The sequence below is a fragment of the Papio anubis genome, chromosome 2, assembly GCF_008728515.1.
Source record: "Papio anubis isolate 15944 chromosome 2, Panubis1.0, whole genome shotgun sequence".
Taxonomy (NCBI): domain Eukaryota; kingdom Metazoa; phylum Chordata; class Mammalia; order Primates; family Cercopithecidae; genus Papio; species Papio anubis.
The window spans coordinates 1,826,584-1,847,048 of record NC_044977.1 but is presented as its reverse complement, the minus strand read 5'-3'; the positions used below and the strand labels follow the sequence as shown (position 1 = coordinate 1,847,048).

The 20,465-nt window shown below is 35.7% G+C and overlaps 1 protein-coding gene and 1 long non-coding RNA gene across 10 annotated transcripts in view; one reads left to right on the top strand and one right to left on the bottom strand.

Annotated features, from left to right (window-relative positions):
* Positions 1 to 20,465, bottom strand: part of ROBO2 (roundabout guidance receptor 2) — a 1,748,812-nt gene that overhangs the window by 66,595 nt on the left and 1,661,752 nt on the right. For all 9 annotated transcript variants that reach the window (XM_017954070.3, XM_017954059.3, XM_017954063.3 and 6 more), the window contains 4 exons: positions 17,203 to 17,324; positions 10,880 to 11,111; positions 8,068 to 8,192; positions 5,242 to 5,413 (listed from right to left, as the gene is read on the bottom strand). In XM_017954070.3, the coding sequence (XP_017809559.2) occupies positions 5,242 to 5,413; positions 8,068 to 8,192; positions 10,880 to 11,111; positions 17,203 to 17,324 (651 nt within the window). The remainder of the gene's footprint in view (positions 1 to 5,241; positions 5,414 to 8,067; positions 8,193 to 10,879; positions 11,112 to 17,202; positions 17,325 to 20,465) is intronic.
* Positions 11,054 to 18,533, top strand: LOC103880834. The gene is made up of 2 exons (XR_002519483.2): positions 11,054 to 11,123; positions 17,791 to 18,533. It is a non-coding gene; the product is annotated as an uncharacterized LOC103880834 (long non-coding RNA).

Here is a 20,465-nt window from a genome sequence, read left to right as displayed (position 1 = left end):
CACACACATATATGTATACACACATACATATGTATACACACACACACACATATATGTATACACACATATATGTACACACACACACACACACACACACACACACACACATATGTTAAATCCTTTTGGGTGTACCTATATTTCTTTCTTATTCCAATTTATTTTAGAAAATCTCAGAAGGACAAGATTGTAGGTTTCCCTCAGGTTGAGGAATTAATTCAGTCTGAATGACTAATTAAGAAAGAAGCCAATTTAAAGAAAAGTTAATACTTTTAACTTTTTCTCTACAATACTTTTAATATATAAAAGAAAGAATACCTAGAGAATCTAAAAAATGTTAACACTATGACTGAATGTTAAATCTGTCCATATACAATACATATTTGTAATAGAAAGAATCATCTAGAAGCTGGCAGTCTGCTTTATACGCATCATTTTAGAAAATAGAAAAAAATGGGAATGGCTGATATCAAACACTGGACAAACACTTTAAAAATATGTAAACTATAGGAATTTTTTTAACAATTTTACATTGACTTTTATTTAACAAAACCACATATTTACAATTCAAAAAAGTCCTACTTTGATACATTTTACTAAATAAAATTAAAGGTTAACTGTACAAGCAATTAAAACATGGTATGTAGTAGAAAGTGTTATCAGGAGTTTTCAGCAAACTCTTTAAAATAGTCAAAAGTTAAGCAGTTAAAAAGTACTTCTGAAGTGAACACCGTTTCTAAATGGGATCCCAAGGCCTGGTGGGAGAGGCAGCCTCACTCTACCAGGCAGGCTGGACAAAGGTCCTCGCCCGGAAGTCTTAGACTCTGAGAGTGAACCGCATGTGAAGTGGAGCATGCAGACCTCTGGGGGGCAACATGCCAGTGTCTCGTTTCCAGTTTACCTAATCCACACACAGGAGCAGCCTCTACACTCCAGAGTCAACGGCATGTGAAGCAGAGCATGCAGACCTGTGGGGGGCAGCATGTCAGTGTCTCGTTTCCAGTTTACCTAAACCACACACAGGAGCAGCCTCTACACTCCAGAGTCAACGGCATGTGAAACGGAACATGCAGACCTGTGGGGGGCAGCATGTCAGTGTCTCGTTCCCAGTTTACCTAAACCACACACAGGAGCAGCCTCTGCACTCGCCAGCAGCCTCTGTGGCAAGGTGCTAAGCGACCCTGGTTGGGGACTCAGAACTTTAGAACTTTCTGGCCTCTGGACTCATGAACTGGCGAGACCTCACATGGAATATATATATATTTTTTATTAAAGGCACTGCCAAACAAATAAAAGCAGGGAAAACTGAAGGGGGTGCATTTATTGAATGAAGGGCACTTTACTAGAGGAAATCTGTAGTGACAAGGCTCTGTTTCCCTGAGAGAGCGCCACAACCCATACAGTGTAAGGCAGCCAGTACCTCAGCTGAATCAACTCAATCTTATTGATATGAGGTGTCTCTGGGTGCAGTTCAGGGAGGCCGGAGTGACTAAAAATTGAGGGGAGAACCATGTGAAAGAGGGAGACAGTGGAGAGTGAGGCTCCCACATTTGTATACTCTTCCCTTACATCCAAGGGTGAACCCTGAACAGTGCATGCAAAGAGAAGATTGTAAGGATCTGGTGAAAGCAGAGGTTTTAGCTCATGTTCACTGCAAAACCATGCTTAATTTTGAATTTCACCACGTTAGGAAGACCAGATAAAAATATAAGGCTTCTCACCGGAAGCCCAGGAGAGGGTCATGCCTTGAAAGTAAATATTTTACTGAGGTATTGCCTTGAGAATAAGGGCAAAACCTAAGAAGTCTCATACTAACCAGTGTAAAAACTAAGACATCACTGGTTAAAGGTGACCAGACAGTAATGTATGTGCCTGCTAGAACACAAACACTGTTCGTAAGATCACAAAATTTTATTTCATCTGCAATGTTCAATATAGTAAAAAATTACCAGGCATGTGAAAGTAAATAAACAACAAACCAGAAAAACATAACCCAAGGTCAGCTGAACAGATAATCAATAGAAGTAGACTATGAGATAAGATGGATGTTGAAATAAGGAGAAAAGAACTTTAAGCCGCTATTACAATAGGTGTATGGACTTAATATGGTCATAACAAATGATTACATGGAAAATATCAGAGGGAAATGAAAAGTGTAAAAGGAAGCAAATAGAAATTATAGAACAGGAAAGTGTAACATATGAAATGACCAGTTCCTTGGACACTTCCATTTCTTCCATGAAGAAGTAACAGGTATTGGGATATGCACTCCCATCACAAACAAGTAGGAGATGAGGCAAAATATGTGACAGAAAAGGATAGGACTGTGGTCTCAGACAGAAAGGGAAGAAACAGGGACAACCTTAATATTTTCACAGCTTTGTACCTCCAGATAACTTTATGATGCAGCCTAGGGTAACCTGAACATTGCTGAATCACATCCCTGAGTTGAAAAGACTGAAGCACTCATGGAAGCTGAATGTTTTTTTTTTTTCTAGAGACGGAGTCTCCCTCAGTCACCCACGCTGGAGTGCTGGAGTGCGCTCACTGCAACCTCTGCCTCTCGAGTTCAAGCACTTTTCCTGCCTCAGCCTCCCAAGTAGCTGGGACTAGAGGCGCCCACGGCCACACCCGGCTAATTTCTTTTGTATTTAGTAGAGATGGGGTTTCACCATGTTGCCCAGCTGGTCTCCAACTCCTGAGCTCAAGTAATCAGCCAGCCTCGGCCCTTCAAAGGGCTAGGATTACAGGCGTGAGCCACCAAATATTAGTAAATTCAGCACATCTATGAAATGGATAATATATCATGACCAGTTGTGATTTATCCCAAGATCACAAGGTTGATTTACCTTTAAGGGTCATTCAACAGAATTCATCACATTAACACAAACAAGAAGAGAGAGAAAACATGATTATCCGAAAACACTTAAAAACATTTCACAACTACTAAAATGAGTAAGTGAGGTAGTAAGGTCACAAAGCACAAAGGCCATATAGAAATTAAATTTATGTGTAATACAAAACAACTGGAAAAATAAATTTTAAAAATCCATTTATGATAGTGTAAAAAACATCAAATAGGCCAGGTGAAGTGGCAGGACCTCATGCCTGTAATCCCAGCACTTTGGGAGGCCAAGGCAGGCAGATTGCTTGAGGTCAGGAGTTTAAGACCAGCCTGGCCACAATAGCAAAACCCTGTCCCTACTAAAAATACAAAAATTAGCCAGAAGCGCTGGTGCATGCCTGTAGCCCCAGCTGCTCAGGAGGTTGAGGTGGGAGGAGGACTCGAACCTGGGAGATGGAGGCTGCAGTGAGCCAAGATCGCGCCACTGCACTCAAGCACTCCAGCCTAGATGAGAGAGAGAAACATTTTTTCAAAAATAACAACAAAACAAAGAACACACACACAAAATCAAATGCTCAAGAAATGTGTTGACACACTAAAAAGTGTAAAATACTGGACCAAAGTAAAGAACACTTAAATAATGGAAACATATATCACATTCCCAGAAAGAGAGTCATTATTAAAATATTTACTCGATGCATTTTGATGGATTTATTCACTGCACTTTCACTCACCATTCCAACACAAGTTTTAGAGATTTCAACAAGCTGATTTGAAAAGTATATGGAAAAGCAGAAGACCTACAATAAACAAAATAATTTTGCAGAAGAAAATGATGGAGTATTCACATTACCTGATTTCAAGGCTTACTACGAACTACAGTAACCAAGGCAGTGTGGTTTGGCATATGGATAGACATATAATCAAACCGAATCCCACCGGGAATTCAGGACTGCATCCATGTGTATATGATTAACTGGTGGAAAGGAAAGTCTTTTTAATAAATGATGAGTACACAACATGGAAATAAATAAGCCTCATTCCTTTAACCACATTGCAGTTACCCTCAGATGAATTATAGACTTCCGCATAAAAGCTACAAGTATAAAGCTTCTAGAGGAAAATATCCTCAGTATCTAGAGGTAAGCCACAATTTCTTAGGAAGCACCAAATATCAAAGAAAAAATGATAAATTGTACTTCATTAAAATGTAATACTTTTGTTCATCAAATGACATTATTAAGAAAATGAATAGGGAAGTCATGGACTGGGAAAAAATATTTGTAACACAAATACATGGAAAAGAACTTGTATCCAGAATGTGTAAATAACTCTTACTAATCAGTAACAAGAGACCATCCAATTTTTAAAAAGCAAACATGTGGTCAATTCACAGAAGAAACTATGTGGCTGGCCAATAAGCACATGTAAAGTTTCTCGACATTATAAAAGAAAATTCAAGCCAAAATCACAGGTTATCCCAACTAGAATGGCTAAAACCACAAAAACTGGAAACCTCAAATGTTGGTGACAATGTAGAGCGACTGGAAGTCATTTTCCTTGCTGGCGGGAGTATGAAATTACACAACTTGAATATTGTTTAGCAGGTTCTTATAAAGTCAAACAAGACAAGTCTTTTACCCAGAAATTAGACTCCTAGGTACTTCTCCAAAAGGACACAAACATTTACACAATAATATTCATTCTCTCAGGTGAAAAGCAGATAAACAAAATATGGCATATTCATACGACTGAATACTGCTCAGCCATAAAACGTGAACTGAATAATACATATGTGGATGAATCTCAAAAACATTATCCTTAGTGAAAGAAACCAGATTAAAAAAAAATCACATTCTGTATGATTCCATTTATATACATCTCAAGAACAGGCAAACATAATCTATGATAATAGGGAAAATTTTCATGCAATGATGATATTCGATTTAATATGATTTCTTCTTTGGGATGGTATATTTAGATTATAAACTTTCTTCTGGACTGTTTCTTGTTAATTTTTGACATTTCTCTGGCTAAGAGGAAGCATACAGATTTGAAACATGATGCTCTCTCTTCAGTAACTATCTCATTTTTATTATATTTCAATGGCATCAAAATTGCTAATGAGGCAGTTGATTAAAAATAATTTTTAAACTACCTTTCAGCATTTAAACTCCTAAATATTGCATTTAAAAAAGGCTCTGGGACTTTTAAGAGCATGATCAACTGCACCAAGTATTTTTGTAAGAAACCCTAGCCAGTTAACCCATTTGTCAACGTGATATATGTACCCTAACATTCTTAAGTGCATATTCACTATTAGTATGTTGATGCAAAATCATCATCCACCTTGTCAGCTGACTGATTCTAAAGCACAGACCACATCGTTTGATACTCACCGATGATTATTGGCTGCGGCTCACTTTTTACTCCAACCCCTGCACTGGTACTAGCTGCAACCTCTACCCGGTATTGAATACCTGGGAACAATCCACCGATTATTACAGACCGAATGGCTGCGTCCACAGTTTTGTTGATATGGAATCGTGTTTCATTTCCTAGACACCAGATCTGCAGAAATGGAAAGTGAATAACAAAGTGAATAACACAGGGACATAATATTATCGTTTCTGGTAACAAGACTACTGTAACTGATTAAATATTTTGTAATTGTAACCTATCTATCTTCTAGGCTTACAGGAGTTTTGTAAATGACATCTTCTAAAGCCCAACCTCTGCAGTTTGTTTATAAGTGTGTATGTAAGTGTGTTTGTGTGCACGTGCACCTGTATTAAAAGAAGGACAATGAGGGAAGCTGTAACTATGCCATGTTCATTTATATCTTATTCTCAGCACTGAAAGCTCATAATGAGTAATTTAGAAAGCACAGTGCCTTCTTTAACACCCCTGGTGTGTGGTTTTGGATGCAAATGCCATTTTTGTGTGGATTAAAACACATGATTTCCTCTGCTTTATTTATCAAGATTTATTATGCATATAATCCACTAAAATATGGCGATTATAAGTTGCAATATCTAAGGTATATAGGTAGACATCTAAGTAATTTATATTTCATTTAAGAAAATATTAACTTGCACAGAAGTAGTTAACAAGATTAATTGACCTAAGTTATAGGTATTGACTAAAATGAAATTAAAGCCAATACTTACGTTGACAGCAATAAATCTAATATTGATCAACACATATCTACACACACATACACATTCATGAGAACAAAGTGGTGGCAAGTCTCTCGACACGGACGTTAAGGAAGTTAGGCTTTTATTTCAAGCAGGAATCAAATTTTAAGGCATCTTCTGGGATGTGGAAATTGTTCCTATAAAATGTGTTATGAAAAGAAATCCATTGTGTATCCACATTTGTGTTCGTATTATATAATATTTTAAAATCTACGTGTAGACACATATGCAGGAAAACATATGATTTGTTTTGGAGCAGGTAAGTTCCCAAATTTTTTCAGTAAAAAATAATTCTTGTGAATCATGTGTTTCTTTTATTGATATATGATATCTGTGTTCTTAGTGAAGGAATATTTAGCTCTTACCTACATATGCGCTTTGAAACCAAAATAGGACAAGTCTCTAGAGAGTGAGAACGTATACTTATGAAAAAACAAATTCTTCGTGTTGTAAAAAAAAGTAACAATATTTAACTACATGGAAATGTAGGATATTTAGTGCCAAATGGTACAAAAATAAATTCCTAACCTCATTAAAACACACACACACTCAAGCTCACACGGAGTAGATAATTTGTTACTCTATTAAAACCATGTCCTAATGCTTATAAAATCTTAGAACCTATATAATTATTGTATTGTAAAAGTATTTATTCTTATGTTTCTTAAGCATGTGTCTTACAACATGATATAAGTCATTTTAAAATAAATCTGTATACATTTAGTCCATTCACTTGCTTTAGCAAGTTGATCTTTAATAAAATTCGATGTAAAAATTAATGTTTTCTTAGAAATAAAATTTAATCTGCAAACTTTTTAGTAAAATTATTCAGCTTAATATTAAATACCAACTCTGAATTTTTTTTTTTTTTTTTTTTGAGACGGAGTCTCGCTGTGTCGCCCAGGCTGGAGTGAGCGGCGCCATCTTGGCTCCCTGCAAGCTCCGCCCCCCGGGTTCCCGCCATTCTCCTGCCTCAGCCTCCCGAGGAGCTGGGACCACAGGCGCCGCCACCGCGCCCGGGTAATTTTTGTATTTTTAGTAGAGACGGGGTTTCACCGTGTTGGCCAGGATGGTCTCGATCTCCTGACCTCGTGATCCGCCCGCCTCGGCCTCCCAAAGTGCTGGGATTACAGGCTTGAGCCACCGCGCCCGGCCAACTCTGAATTTTTTAGGTGAAATGGGTGTCTAGTTTTGTATTGTATTAGATGTACAGAATATGCTGTTTTCAGAAATCTAGAAATATTCATTAATAGATGATACTAACATCATTTATTAATAAATTATAGTTTTAAATTTTACAAAGATTAATGAGGGGTTTTTCATTCACATGCGGTCTAATCACAACACAAACGGAATCTTATTTTGAAAACGTCGACATACTTACTATGTTAAACACCAAATGATGGCAATGAAACAATAGATATTATTGTTTCTAAACAGCCAAAAATTCAGCAGGTGAAAAATGAGATAATCAACTGTTTTTTCTGTAAGTCAGTATTTTGCAAAATGTGTTGTTTCAGTGGCTTTTTTTCAGGTGAAATATTCTACAGAACCTCAGTCAACAGACAAAAGTAGCATCTGGAGTGAGGGTTGGTGCTGCCCACAACCCACTCCACCTCTTTAACCCCGAAGCCTCTATTTTTCTGAGAACGTGGTTTAAAAAACAGCTGCCTTACAGCGTCTTATGCAGAATTCTAATAACAAAGATAAAACCCATTTTCTGGGCTTCACCACCTACCCTCTGCCCCATCTCTTTAAATCCTTGAGGTTGTAGAATCACACCATACAGAAAACCATTTCACTGGTGTGGTTTAATTGTTCAGCTGGATTTGTGTGATCTGTGACCTGGAACTCAGGTTCTAATACCTATGCATTTGTTTCATTATCTGTCACACAGAAATATAGATAAAAACTTTACACTTAAACTGAGTAAGAGAACCTTTAGAGATGTTCCTCATTCGTGAGGCACTGAGATTTCTCTGGGAACCTTCATACAAGGGCTGTCCTTCTTCACCCGGGTCCTACCTTGTATTCTTGGAGAATTCCATTCTGGTGATCTGGAGGAGGAGGATCCCAGGAAACACTAATACTTGTGCTATTGTAGCTTCCAACTGTCAGTACAGTGACAGACTGTGGAGGGGCACTTGGGGCTGTAGAGGAAGTAATTAGAATAAATGCAAACTGTAAGCCTTGGTGCGCGTTAGTGCTGCTTCCAGAAAATGAAGAGAAAGACCAGATGCAGGAGGCTCTGGCTTCCAGGAGCTCTGAATGCACACGCTGTTCGACAGTGACAGTTTTTTTTGAGAAATATTCTTTAAATACAATATCTAGATTTAAAGCAAACGCAACAGCTTTTGGAATATGCTCTCAATAGTAAATTTAACAGCTAACGTTCTAATACGTGTTTTCTATACACCCCGCAAAGAGCTAAGTGTCAGGTTTAACTCTCGCATTAACCTCAGGAGGTAGAAACAACCGTTATCTCGGTTTTACAGATGAGGAAACAGAAGGTTACTGTAAGAGACTTAGGAAAGTCAAACAGCAAGTCAGAATTTGAGCCTGTGTATGTCTGATTTTACAACTCTACTCTAACAGGCTGTCTTTCTAAAAACAACCACAACTTCTTCTAACCAAAATTATTCTGAGAAGATATATTCCAGTATTTATCATGTGTTATTTCTGAATGGTGGCATTATTGACAGCTTTTTGGGTATGCTTTTAGTTTGTGCTTACTAAATAAAAACAGAAACATAGCTATAAATGTCATCAACCAGAAAAAACTTCCTTTTCTTCCCATACTGGGAAAAATAATTGACTGCTATCAATTGACCTGTAAGTTAAGATTGAAAACTACTTTTATACGGATGGGAAGGGACTCTGATGATAAAATGAACACAGTTCATGCTGGGTCAAATGTGAAATGGGAAGACTTTGATTTCCTACATTAATTCTCTGCCTTTATAGTTTCTCCTATAACTAACTACAACCATCCTGAGAAAAGGCAAGAGGGAAGCTCTTCCTGATTTTAGACTGCCGCATCTCTCATTTAAAGTGTCTGAGAACTAAGAAGTAATAACTTTGTGGAAAAATTCATCTATTCTCAGTGAGTCTCTGAATTAAAACCAAAGGTAGGAGTAGTTAAAATTATAGTATTACATAACATACTTCTTGACAGTTTAAAATACCAAATAATTTTGTGGTATTAATGGCTTATATAGAATAATCAATGCTTGCATAGCTTTACACTGTTTAGTTTTTTGAAACTATCCTAAATATCCTAAAATGTATTTTAAAAGCCTGACAGCAGATATCCCATGTTTTGTAAATATGTCACGACATATTTCACTTAAGTATGGCCATATTTGCATCGAGATATAGGACACACACAGAAACATGTTAACACAATACTGTTCTTTTCTATTCTTCTTTGTGACAATATTGCTCCAAAATATGGTACGATGACATAAATCCAACCACTTGTCTACGAGCCTTGTAGTTATTAAGTAGACTGCATTGAAAAATAAGACTTTTAGAATGGGTTTCTCATTCACCTTGCTGCTGTCTTGGCAAGAACACCGTGCCTGCTTCCTGACAGGTCAATTATTCCAGGACTCAGCTTCTTTCTACAGATGTGAAAGAACCCAAATCGCCACTCATCGTTCCCAGACACAGCCCGGCTGAGTTCCATTTGTTACCGTCACACAGCCACAGAAATTGGAGATGAATGTATACCCAACAGTGACAAATGTCTAATCCAGAGGAAAAGTCTAACTGCAGTGAAATTGATTTTGGAAACAGGCTTCAAACAGAGCATTCTGTGTTAAGGTTACCTGCTCCACTCATTAATACGACCAATTTGCAACACAGAGTGAAATTTAATGATGAATAAAGATATGATGATAATGATTATTATTTTTAAACATGTTAGCAAGGAGAAAAGATACTATTATAATTACTGGTAACTTTTCAACATATCCTAAAAATAGATTAATAATTCCTTTTTAAATATGCATTTTTGCCCCTGCCAGTGTATCACACTGCAAAACAATGGGAAGATGACATTCTTGCTGTGTTGTGTAAGAAATGTGTAATTTAAGAGCTCTGTGGTCAAGCATATAGATGTTAACATGGGCAACCTATATACATTTTCTTAAGGCTTCTAAATATGTTTAGAGAAAGGGCTTTCTATAAGAGTTGTGAGCACAAAATTGATACAAAAGCAGGGTGGAGGGATGTATTTCATTTGGCATCTCCTTTTTTTTTTTTTTAACTTTGATGACAACATTTATTATAAGCCTCTTGTTTAGTGAAAGAGATACCACTAAATGAACTGGTGGAAACCTACAGTAAGCTCATGTTCATCGTAGATCGACTTTAACATTCCTTTAGGTAAGAAAAGGTCCAAAATGGGGAGAAAGAGGGAACTGCCCATAGGAGAAAGTGGCTAATAAAAGACAATGCCACAATTAACTATAACAAAAAGAGTAGTCACAATGAACAGCCTGTGTTCTCAAATTTCTGTTTCTCAAAACTCCAAATGAACCAAATCTACACAAAATATAGGGGAATATTTAATAATCCAATTCAAATGAACTGAAAAACATGGATTTGGTGCAAATGGTTACTTAAGAAAAATTCAAATTACATTAGTGCCCTTTTTTTCTGCTTGTCAGAGTCTACAGACTTCTCAGAATAAAAGGAGAAAATGACACTTCCTCAATTTACTTTTAGATGATATCTTTCCATTCTTCTAAGGAAGATAATAAATAGGCACTGTAACAGAAATTAGCTTCATCATGATACAAGTTTGATTTATATTCGAAATCTGAATACTGACCTTCTTCAGTAGTACGAACCGTTTTAGATTCACTATCCATTCCTTGGAACTCATTAAAATATGGCCGTACTTTAATTTCATAAGTCACCCCCTTTTTCAGGTTGACTAAGACAGCACTTCGTTCAGTCGGGACTTTGGCATCTAAATTCTGCCATGAAGATGTCGCCTGCAGACCTGAAGTCTGACGATACATCACTCGGTAGCCTTGGATAAACTGGGGTTGGCGATCAACCTGAAACACATGGTAAAGGGCATTTGAAACTAAAGGAAGGTATTTTAGACATCACAGTGAATTTGTCCTCTTTTCAGTTGTCCCTATTTCTGTCCTCATCTTAGTCATGTTGTGACTTTCTAGCTAATCTCTCTGCTTCCCTTCTAAGAACTCCTATCCTGTCAGAGTTCAGATTGCTCCCAAGATTATTTCCAAAATGAAGACTGGAAGAACTCTCTCTCCTGTTTAGAATACCGCACAGTACCTAAGATACCTACCTAATCAATTCAGATTCCTTGGATGAGCACAAGGCCTCTCAAAGGCCAGATCTGCCGGTATCTCTAGCTTTATGTGCTGATATCTCTACAGCTTTATGTGCTGATATCTCTAGCTTTATGTGGTCTCCTCGGCTTACCCTTTTTCTGCATCCAACAATTCCCTTTCATGTGGCTTTATATGTAATATGCCCTTTGTCAGGGATTTCCATTCTTATCCTGTGTCTATTCCCTAACATCGTCACTCACTCAAAACACATATTTCGGGTTCCTACTCATAGGTGCCAGAAATTCTGCTGAGCTCTGGGGATAAAATGCACAATGGAAATAGAGTCAGTCCCTGCCCTCATGAGCTGAGGTGAGAAGATGGAGTCCAGGTGGAGAGTAGTAGTGGTCTAATAATGACTAAACCATGGTCAAGTTACAATCATAAAAAAAAAGCATAAGCAAGTGTTAAGAATCAGAGGTGCCAGCTGCTAAGAAAGCCTACAGTGGAGAGAAAGGTGCCTGAGTTGGGGGAGACAAAGCTTCCATGAAGAGCTCCTAAGTGCTCAGATAGGCAAGAAGAGCAGGATTTACCCAGGAAAACAAATGTGAGGACATCATGGATAAAATCCCTGTGGCTGGAAAAAGCATAAAACAGAGATTGAAGTTGTAGAGCTACAGCATTTGTTTTAAAAGCATATGAACACTTACACCCATTACCAAGTAGTAAATGAAAAACTTCTACGAATTTACCAACTTCTGACTCTTCAATTGTCCCATTCTTGACACAGTTGGACAACTTTTTTGATATCTTCATTTTTTTAAGGTACAGTAAGAAGCCATCTTAAATAACGATCTAAGATTAAACTCATACCAAATAGAACTTTTAAAAAGTGCTTTTGTTTGCTATTGACAATCACTTAAAAATCTAATATACATAAATGCAAGATTAAAAAATTAAATATATTCTTTTCTGTATACATTTATTTTAAAATATTTACCAGGGTTTTATGGTTGTTTCATTTCCAAGGAGAAAACAACCATGGATTTTAAAAATTATTTTTAAAAATTAAACATCTTTGAATGCTTTGTCATGTTTTTAGAAACACTTGATTTAAACACAAACTATGTTAGCATGTTCCAACTAATATCCTTTATCATAGTTTAATAGCTATAGTCTAAGAAGCTTTAATTTGACATACTTCATGTCAAATAAAGTGTAAAGATTAATGGAAAAGAATGGAATCACCTCATTTCAGGAAGTTTGTAGAGAAAGAGGAAATAAAAAAGAGGATAATGGAGATGGTTATTAATTTCAGCTGTAAACAAATTTCTTTATCGAAGAAATTTGAAATTTGTTCAGCATTTGAAATTTGTTTCAACATTCGTTGAAATGTTGAGATTTGTCAGCAGGTTATAAACAAAGCATATTCTTTCATGTATTAACTACTAACATCTCTTCTTTAGTTGCAGTATTGTTCTATTTATTTTTAATCGAGGGCAGCAAATGAATATTAGCTAAAAATATTGGCTTTAGAAAGTTAAAAATGCAGAGCCTCAATAAAAACACAGTGGAACAAAAGGAAATATTTAGAATGTCCAAAGGAGAGAACTCCCTAAATTAAGTGAGTGAGTCTGTTTGTGTGTGTGTGTGAGTGTGCGTGTATTTCTGTGTGTGGCTAATTGCAGTTTCCCAGATACGTCTCAACAAGTATGAATTCCTTCACCCGCCTGACAGCTGTCTCACCCTCAAAGACTTTCTGGAGTTAGTGCTACACTTGTATGAGGTTAGATCAAAAGAAAAGTGAGCCCAGGTGTAACATGGAAGCTGGTGATTGGCAGGTCCTCATTCATGCCACCAGTTTATGTTTCTACCATTGGACACATTTTTTGAAAAGCAGGAGTTTTTCTGACACTATGAAATAAGGCAACCAAGAGGTGAAAAGTTAAATTTATGACAGTCAAAGAGAGATGACTTTCATCAAAACTGTCAGTGTTCAGAAAAACCCTTGCAGTATATGTTAAAACAACATTAAACCTGCATTTTATAAACTTCTCTGCATTTGCTTTAAGTGAATTTATATACTGAAAGAAAGACATAACTCACAATAATAGCTTGTTAATACTGAAAGAAGCAAGCTGTATTTTTAAGAAGAACATTAAGCAGCTGTTTCCAGATGAAGGGAGTCTGTAAATCAGGGTAAATTGGTTTTATCCATGTTTGGTTTTCATTAATTAAGTGTTTTAGGGACTTTACGAAGCTAATGTTTACTACAAAACATTGTTTTGCTTACTTCAGTGTACACTATCTTCAGCCAGTATATAGTATGGGGCTTCTTAATAGTCAAATAGTTTAACTTGATTGTGTGCAGTGGCAATGCATTTTTTTTTTTCAGGAGGAAATTTGTTGTTACAGGTGGAAGCAGAAATGAAAATGTTGAACATTTACTTTAAAAAAAAATAGGTGAGATTTTTACTGGATGTGTGTTCTACCCCACTAAATTTTGGAGCTCATTTTGACAGGTGGTCATTTTCAAGTTAGGCCATATGTTTGTTGTAAGTTTTATTAACATTCTGATTATAAGAAGGAGGATTTTCTTTTAGGGTTGATTACAATCAGAGTCTGACCACAGATTCATGGGTTTATATAATTTAAAAAAAATTAGTATTTTCTGAAACAGGAATTAAAAAAAAAAGAGTTGCCTTAAGGAAAAAGTAAAATGATTACAAAAACTTCAGACTTCCAGTCCTAGGTCTCAATTTGAATTATACTTCAACCTCTTAAACTTTCTGAGCCTCAGTTTACTTAATTTGCTCACATGATACCCATATCTCAAGGGCACAGAAAGAATCAAATGACTGATATAAGTGAAAGCATTTTGCTGGCTTTAGAGATGCACAATGAAAAAACATAACTGTTAAGGAAGCAACAGGCTAAAAGAGAAGAGGGCTCATATGTGGCCCTAAAGTCAGCATTTTAGTTAAACTGTTTACGTGTGATGCTTCATATTTACCTTTTCCATTCACAAAACAAAACAACATAACAACTCATAGAAAGCGAAAATTCAGTGAATTGTCTTTGATGGGTTTAGCTGCTAAGGGTCTGATCTGGTTTTAGCAGACTTCTGAAATTCTAGTTTGTCAAAGCACTCTTTTCAATCTCTGTGGAATAATGCTGAATGGGCAAAGAGTATGTAATTCTTTTTGTCCTTAAACAAAACAAAGACAAAACATAAAACGAGAATAATCATTTTTCAGTAAGTGACTTATTGCTATTTTTCTTTGTGGAACAGCAGGTTTCTTACCATTTTTGCCTACATGCAGTCTAAAAGCAGCCATTTTAGAAAGTAGCTGTTGCTAACTATTGTTGCTTCAAGGTTAGCCTGGTGAGGGTGGGGGCAGCGAATGGGCTCTCCAGTAGTTATGTCTTGGGCCTTTGATTATTAATCCTGCCAACCACTGGGAAACTTTCTCAGCTGGCCCAAAACCTAATCACATGGTGGGGAATTATTTCTCCCTTCAACCTCAACACTTCTGTAAAGCAAATGCTAATATTTTGATAATTTAAATAACACATGCGTTTAGTAAATTGAAAATATTACATCAATAAAAGAGTTACACAAATTCTTTGACCACTGGGCACACCCCCAGTCTGACTTCATTTCACTTAATTTACCTCTTTCAAATGCATACTTATGGCAAGTGCAACTACAAAGTCATGGAGAACAATATGCAGTGATATTAACTGCATTCTTTATTTAAAAAAGTGTAAAATGTATGAAAACAACTGATTTGATCATTCAACAAACAGTTATTAAAAGAGTACTTCACAATAGACACTCTGCTCTGAAAAAACAGAAATGAAAGAAATTGACTGTAGCCTCACAGAAGTTACAGCCCATGATGGGGACAGATGTGCAAACTAGCAATGATACCTTCTTGGCGTACAGGGATGGATGGACAACGTCCCCCTCCTGGAAGAACTCCCAGTCTACTGTCCTGCAATTTTGATCTAATGCTATTTACTCTTCAAATTCAGTGACTTAAAGTGATTAACTTCATAAACATAATGACGCTGACTCTTACCCAAAGAATTCCCACATTTAGATACAGCTTAAAAGAATCCCCCTTATAACTTTCAACAGAACAGAGACTTTTTTTCATATGAGAATGAGGAAAAATATGCTATAAAAAATACAAGGTTACTTTGGCTTTGTTAGTTTGGTATCTACTCAAGGGTACTGAAAGATAAAAAAGGCATGGCAGAAATACCCCCTACTGTGCCACTGGAAAAATGATAAGGTAATTGTGTTCCCTTCATGGGAACACAATAATAGAAATCAATATATGCAAAAAATAGAATAAATCTATGCAAAATTATATCAAAACTGGGATAAGAAAGTGTAATCCTAAATAACCATAATTACTCTTAAAACATTATAAAATTAGTCTTATTTTTAAATATATATATAACCCAATTTTGTACTCATAAACCAAGAATTTGACTGATCATATAGTTTGCTTTAAGGAGCAACAATATGGAACGACAACAACAAAAGCCTGAATAGCTAAGGCAATCGAAAGCAAAAAAGAAGGAAGAAGGAGGCACCATGCCACTGAACTTTAAACTACACAACACGGCTACAGTAATCAAACCGGGAGAAAATGTTTGCAAATTACATATCCGATAAGGCATTTGTATCTAGAATATATAAACACTTATAAGTCTATAATAAGAAGACAAACAAAATAGAATATATAAACACTTGTAAGTCTGTGAGAAGATACTCTTTGCCCAAAAATGGACAAAGAGTTTCAACAGACATTTCTCTAAAAACAAAGTTCTATTAGCACATGAAAAGATGAACATGATTAGTCATGAAAGAAATGCAAATCAAAACCACAATTATATACCACTACATACCCACTAGAATGGGTATAATCCAAATGGCAGATAATAATAAGTGTTGGCAAGGATGTGAGAAAAAAATGGCAAGGATTTGGGAGAATCTGGAACATTGAAACATTGCTTGTGAGAACAGAAAATGCTATAGCCACTTTGGAAAGCATCTCAGCAGTTCATCAAAATATTAAATGGAAAGTTACCAATATTACTGAACAATTTGTAGGTTTATACGAAGATAAATGAAAACACGTGTCCATACAAAGACTTGTACTCAAATGTTCATGGCAGCATTATTCATAATAAACAACCTGAACATCCATCAGTTGATGAAGGCATAAACAGAATGTGAAGTAGATAAAATGGAATACTATTTGATAACAACAAGAAACGAAGTCCTGATACATGCTACAAAAATGGATGAACCTCAGTAACATTAGGCAGAGTGAAAGAAGCTAGACACAAAAGACCATATATTGCACAATTCTATTCATATGAAAGGTCCAGCATAGGCAAATCTGCAAAAACATAGAGTAGACTAGTGTTACACAGGGCTACGGTAGGGGAAATGAGAGAATCAATGCTAACAGGCACAGGATTTCATTTGGGGATGATGAAATGTTCTAAAATTAGACTTTGGTGATAATTTTAAAACTCTACACTAAAAATCATGAAGTTGTTCACTTTATGGTATGTTAATTATATTGCAAGAAAGCTGTATGAAAATTCAGAAGACAGAATATGCCATGTTTATATAATAATCGATGTATTCTTAACTATGTTTATTCTAGTAACTTTTTTGTTTGTTGATTTTCTTTACTGTCATTGATTATACCTCGATTTTAAATGGTGAGAATTTTTATGATCACTTTTTGTTAATTTGCATTTTCCATGTTTTGCTTTCCCTAAAGAGAAGAGATTACTATTAATATTGCCTTTGAAAACTTACCATCCATGTGACCTGAACAGTGGTGGGAGTCAGTACAACTGGATTATGAAGACGGACAAGGACATCTCCTAGTTCTTTCTGCACTTGCCTGTGGTCCACTCCTTGTGCTGGTGGGCTGATATCTGCAGTTGGATAAGATAATCATTCCCAGTTTTTAAAAATGCACATTAAAATTACAATTTATTTCATGTACATCAACATCATATCTTTAGAACTAATTACAGGGAAACAAAACTAAAACTCTTTTTGTGACAAAAAGCATTTAAGCCTATATATATAAATATACCACTGTGGTAGGACATAATGAGAGATGATACTGATCTTTACTAAAAATATATTAATAAAAGAGTATTTATAATCCCTCATCCCCATTCAAATGCAGACACACTGTCGAATAAGGTCGTTTATTTTCTTACTAAAGGATAAAGTATGTGCTGTAAGACTTCTCTACAGACGTCTAGAAAGATCTCTAGAAAGATCAGCTTTGTATAGATGTTGCTGTATTGAACGATTTTCTGGATTTGTAAATTGGAATATATCTAAAAACTGAAGCTAAGGAACCTGTTAATCCCTTGTCCCAATTTGCAGGTTGTGTTTTCTTCTTGACCTACTTCAGTCTGGGAGCATGGATGGAGAAGTAACAGCGGACCAGGAAAGTGAATTCTGTCATTAAAGGTAAACAGAGTTGGGGGAAGAGGGGAAGCAGCTCCTCAAATTTGCAAAGATACGTTTGACAGAAATAGTTATAATACTGATAACATGTTCTAAAGCAATACATTTTGAGCAGTACTCTAATACCTGACATGAGGTCATGTAGCCATTTTCAGGAATAGTGGTGGGGTGAAGGGAAGAAAAAAGTGTTGTTTAAAATATTACACCCTCAGTCACATACTGTTATGCCACCTTATTCATCAGTCTCCCGAGTACTATTCTATTTCTCCATACGATAGTTTATATTCTGGGTCCATTAAGAAAAAAGGATAAATTATAGGCAGCTAAGTCCATCAAATTGATATTAAACACTGAATTTTACACTTACTCAAATTAACTTTTTAAACTGGTACACAATGTTGTAATTGTTTTTCTCCAACTACTGCATTTAAGAAAGGAAGTCCAATTTAAAGGTATTTATTTTCTTAATCTTGTTTTTTCTTACTATCTCAGGCTACAATGCATGCAGCACTCTTGCAAAAGTATTTTTAAGAAAATTTCTCAGCTATTACTTAAATTGGGTGCACTAACTTAAATTGGGCCACAAGTAACTGAGAATAATACTTCGGTAATGTTTTTCCAGTTCTACTTTTTTTTTTTTTTTTCACTTTTAACATAAACAGTAAAATGAAGATTTGCTTAATTTGGGAAAAAGTCCCTTTATGTGAATAATATTAATCTATGCCTATATATGTATGTTCTGTTTTGATGTTGATAATGCAAGTATTTGTACTTTAATGAAATAAAAGATTTCTAGATTCTCTGTTATTTAATACCTTTGAAAAATAAGAGCTCACAAAGCAAAGTGTTCTTTGAAAAAGAAGTGCTTTGCAGATTGCAAAGCTGCTGAAAGTATGGTACCCAAAAATAATCCTGACCTTCAGACACAAAACATGAGTTTTCCTGTTAAATATTTGTTAAGAGCACATAAGTCTTTCACTCTATATATTCTTTCCATTGGAACAAACCAGACCACAAACAACTTTTCATTAATCTTTCTTGACCTTTTCACTGGGAGCTATTTTATGAGTCAAGATTTAGTGACTAGCATAGTTATCGAATGATCAAAAAGGTTTGCCAGATACAATCACACCAAATATCTTCCTATTCTGATCTCTGTTTGCCTTTCGCTGGCTACACACAAAAACTATTTCTATCCACAAAGGCGTAAATGATCACGGTACTACAATTTCTTGACTTAGAATTGTACACATCTTCCATTTTAAGTTCAATAATAAAATTTACACACTTAATTCAAACACCGTAAAAAGCAACCAGATTTAAGGAAGTTAAAATACAACTAGGTTCAAATTTCAGATTTTCAAATTCCTTGTTGTGCTTTTTCTTTCTCAAGAGACAGGTTCTTTACCTACAGGCCCTTTATCATCATGGAAAATTAATCACATTACTGCTTAGAGAACAATAGCAAAATGGCATTCCCTCCTCCCTTGACTGTCATCATGTCAGCAACGTTACAAAGTCACGTGGTGACTTTATTTCACTGGATTCCTTTAAGGCGCCCTTCTCTCTTATAATAGCATGCTAGTTACTATCACTGAACTACATTGTAATTATAATAATATTTTATGGCTGTATGGTGCTTTTCATTGCATAAAAATACTACTTTGAATTATATCTTGTTCAAAGTCTTTTACAAATAAGAAATAATTAACCCTTTCTGAATAACCCTGTGGGAAGTAGGTTATAACAAATAATAAAATCACCATTTCTATTTTATTAATTTCTTTCACCTACTTGTCAGAAGGGAAACTATAATGTAGCATTGTGTATTAAACCTCAGACTCCAGTGACTTCTCAGTTTGAAGAGACAGGTAATATGGATAAAATTATGAAATCTTCCATTTTGAAATTATATTTTAATATTCTGTGTGTATTTTACATTATAGCCAAAATAACTGAGTTCTTTAGAAAGAAAACTTGATTTCCTGCTTTCTGTAATAAATTGCTCCTTTAAACATCTGATTTAATGAAATTCATTATAGCAGTAAATGTAGATGTAAAATGTAAATGTAGATGTAAAACTTATACATCAGCATCACAAGGAGGGTTTGTTAAAACAAACGCTGAGCCCCCACTTCAGAGCATTTGAATTTGAGCCTGAAAATGCCTGTTTCTAACAGTTCTAGGCTATGCAAATGCTGCTTATCCTGGAACCATACTCTGAGAACCACCGCACTAGAAAAACAGAATTCCGAAACAATAGGAAATAATTTTTATACCTCTATTTGGGCATCTATTCATTAAAGACCATTTTTTTCTTATTGTATAATTAATTTTAAAGAAGGAGAAACATTTTCCTCCCTTTGAAATATAGTGAAGCTCTAAGTTAGTGAGTTCATTCTATGTAGATGTACCCAATTATTTTATTTTTTGCTGAATAAACCTGAAAACTCCAGAAAGAGAACACATCTCAGCCAGGTAAACAGCAAGCTACTGTCTCCTTCCCTGGACAAAGCCTAGTGAGCCATTATCCAAAGCAATGCAGGCACATTTACATTTCCTCATCAATCCCCTTGTTCTTAAATACCTGA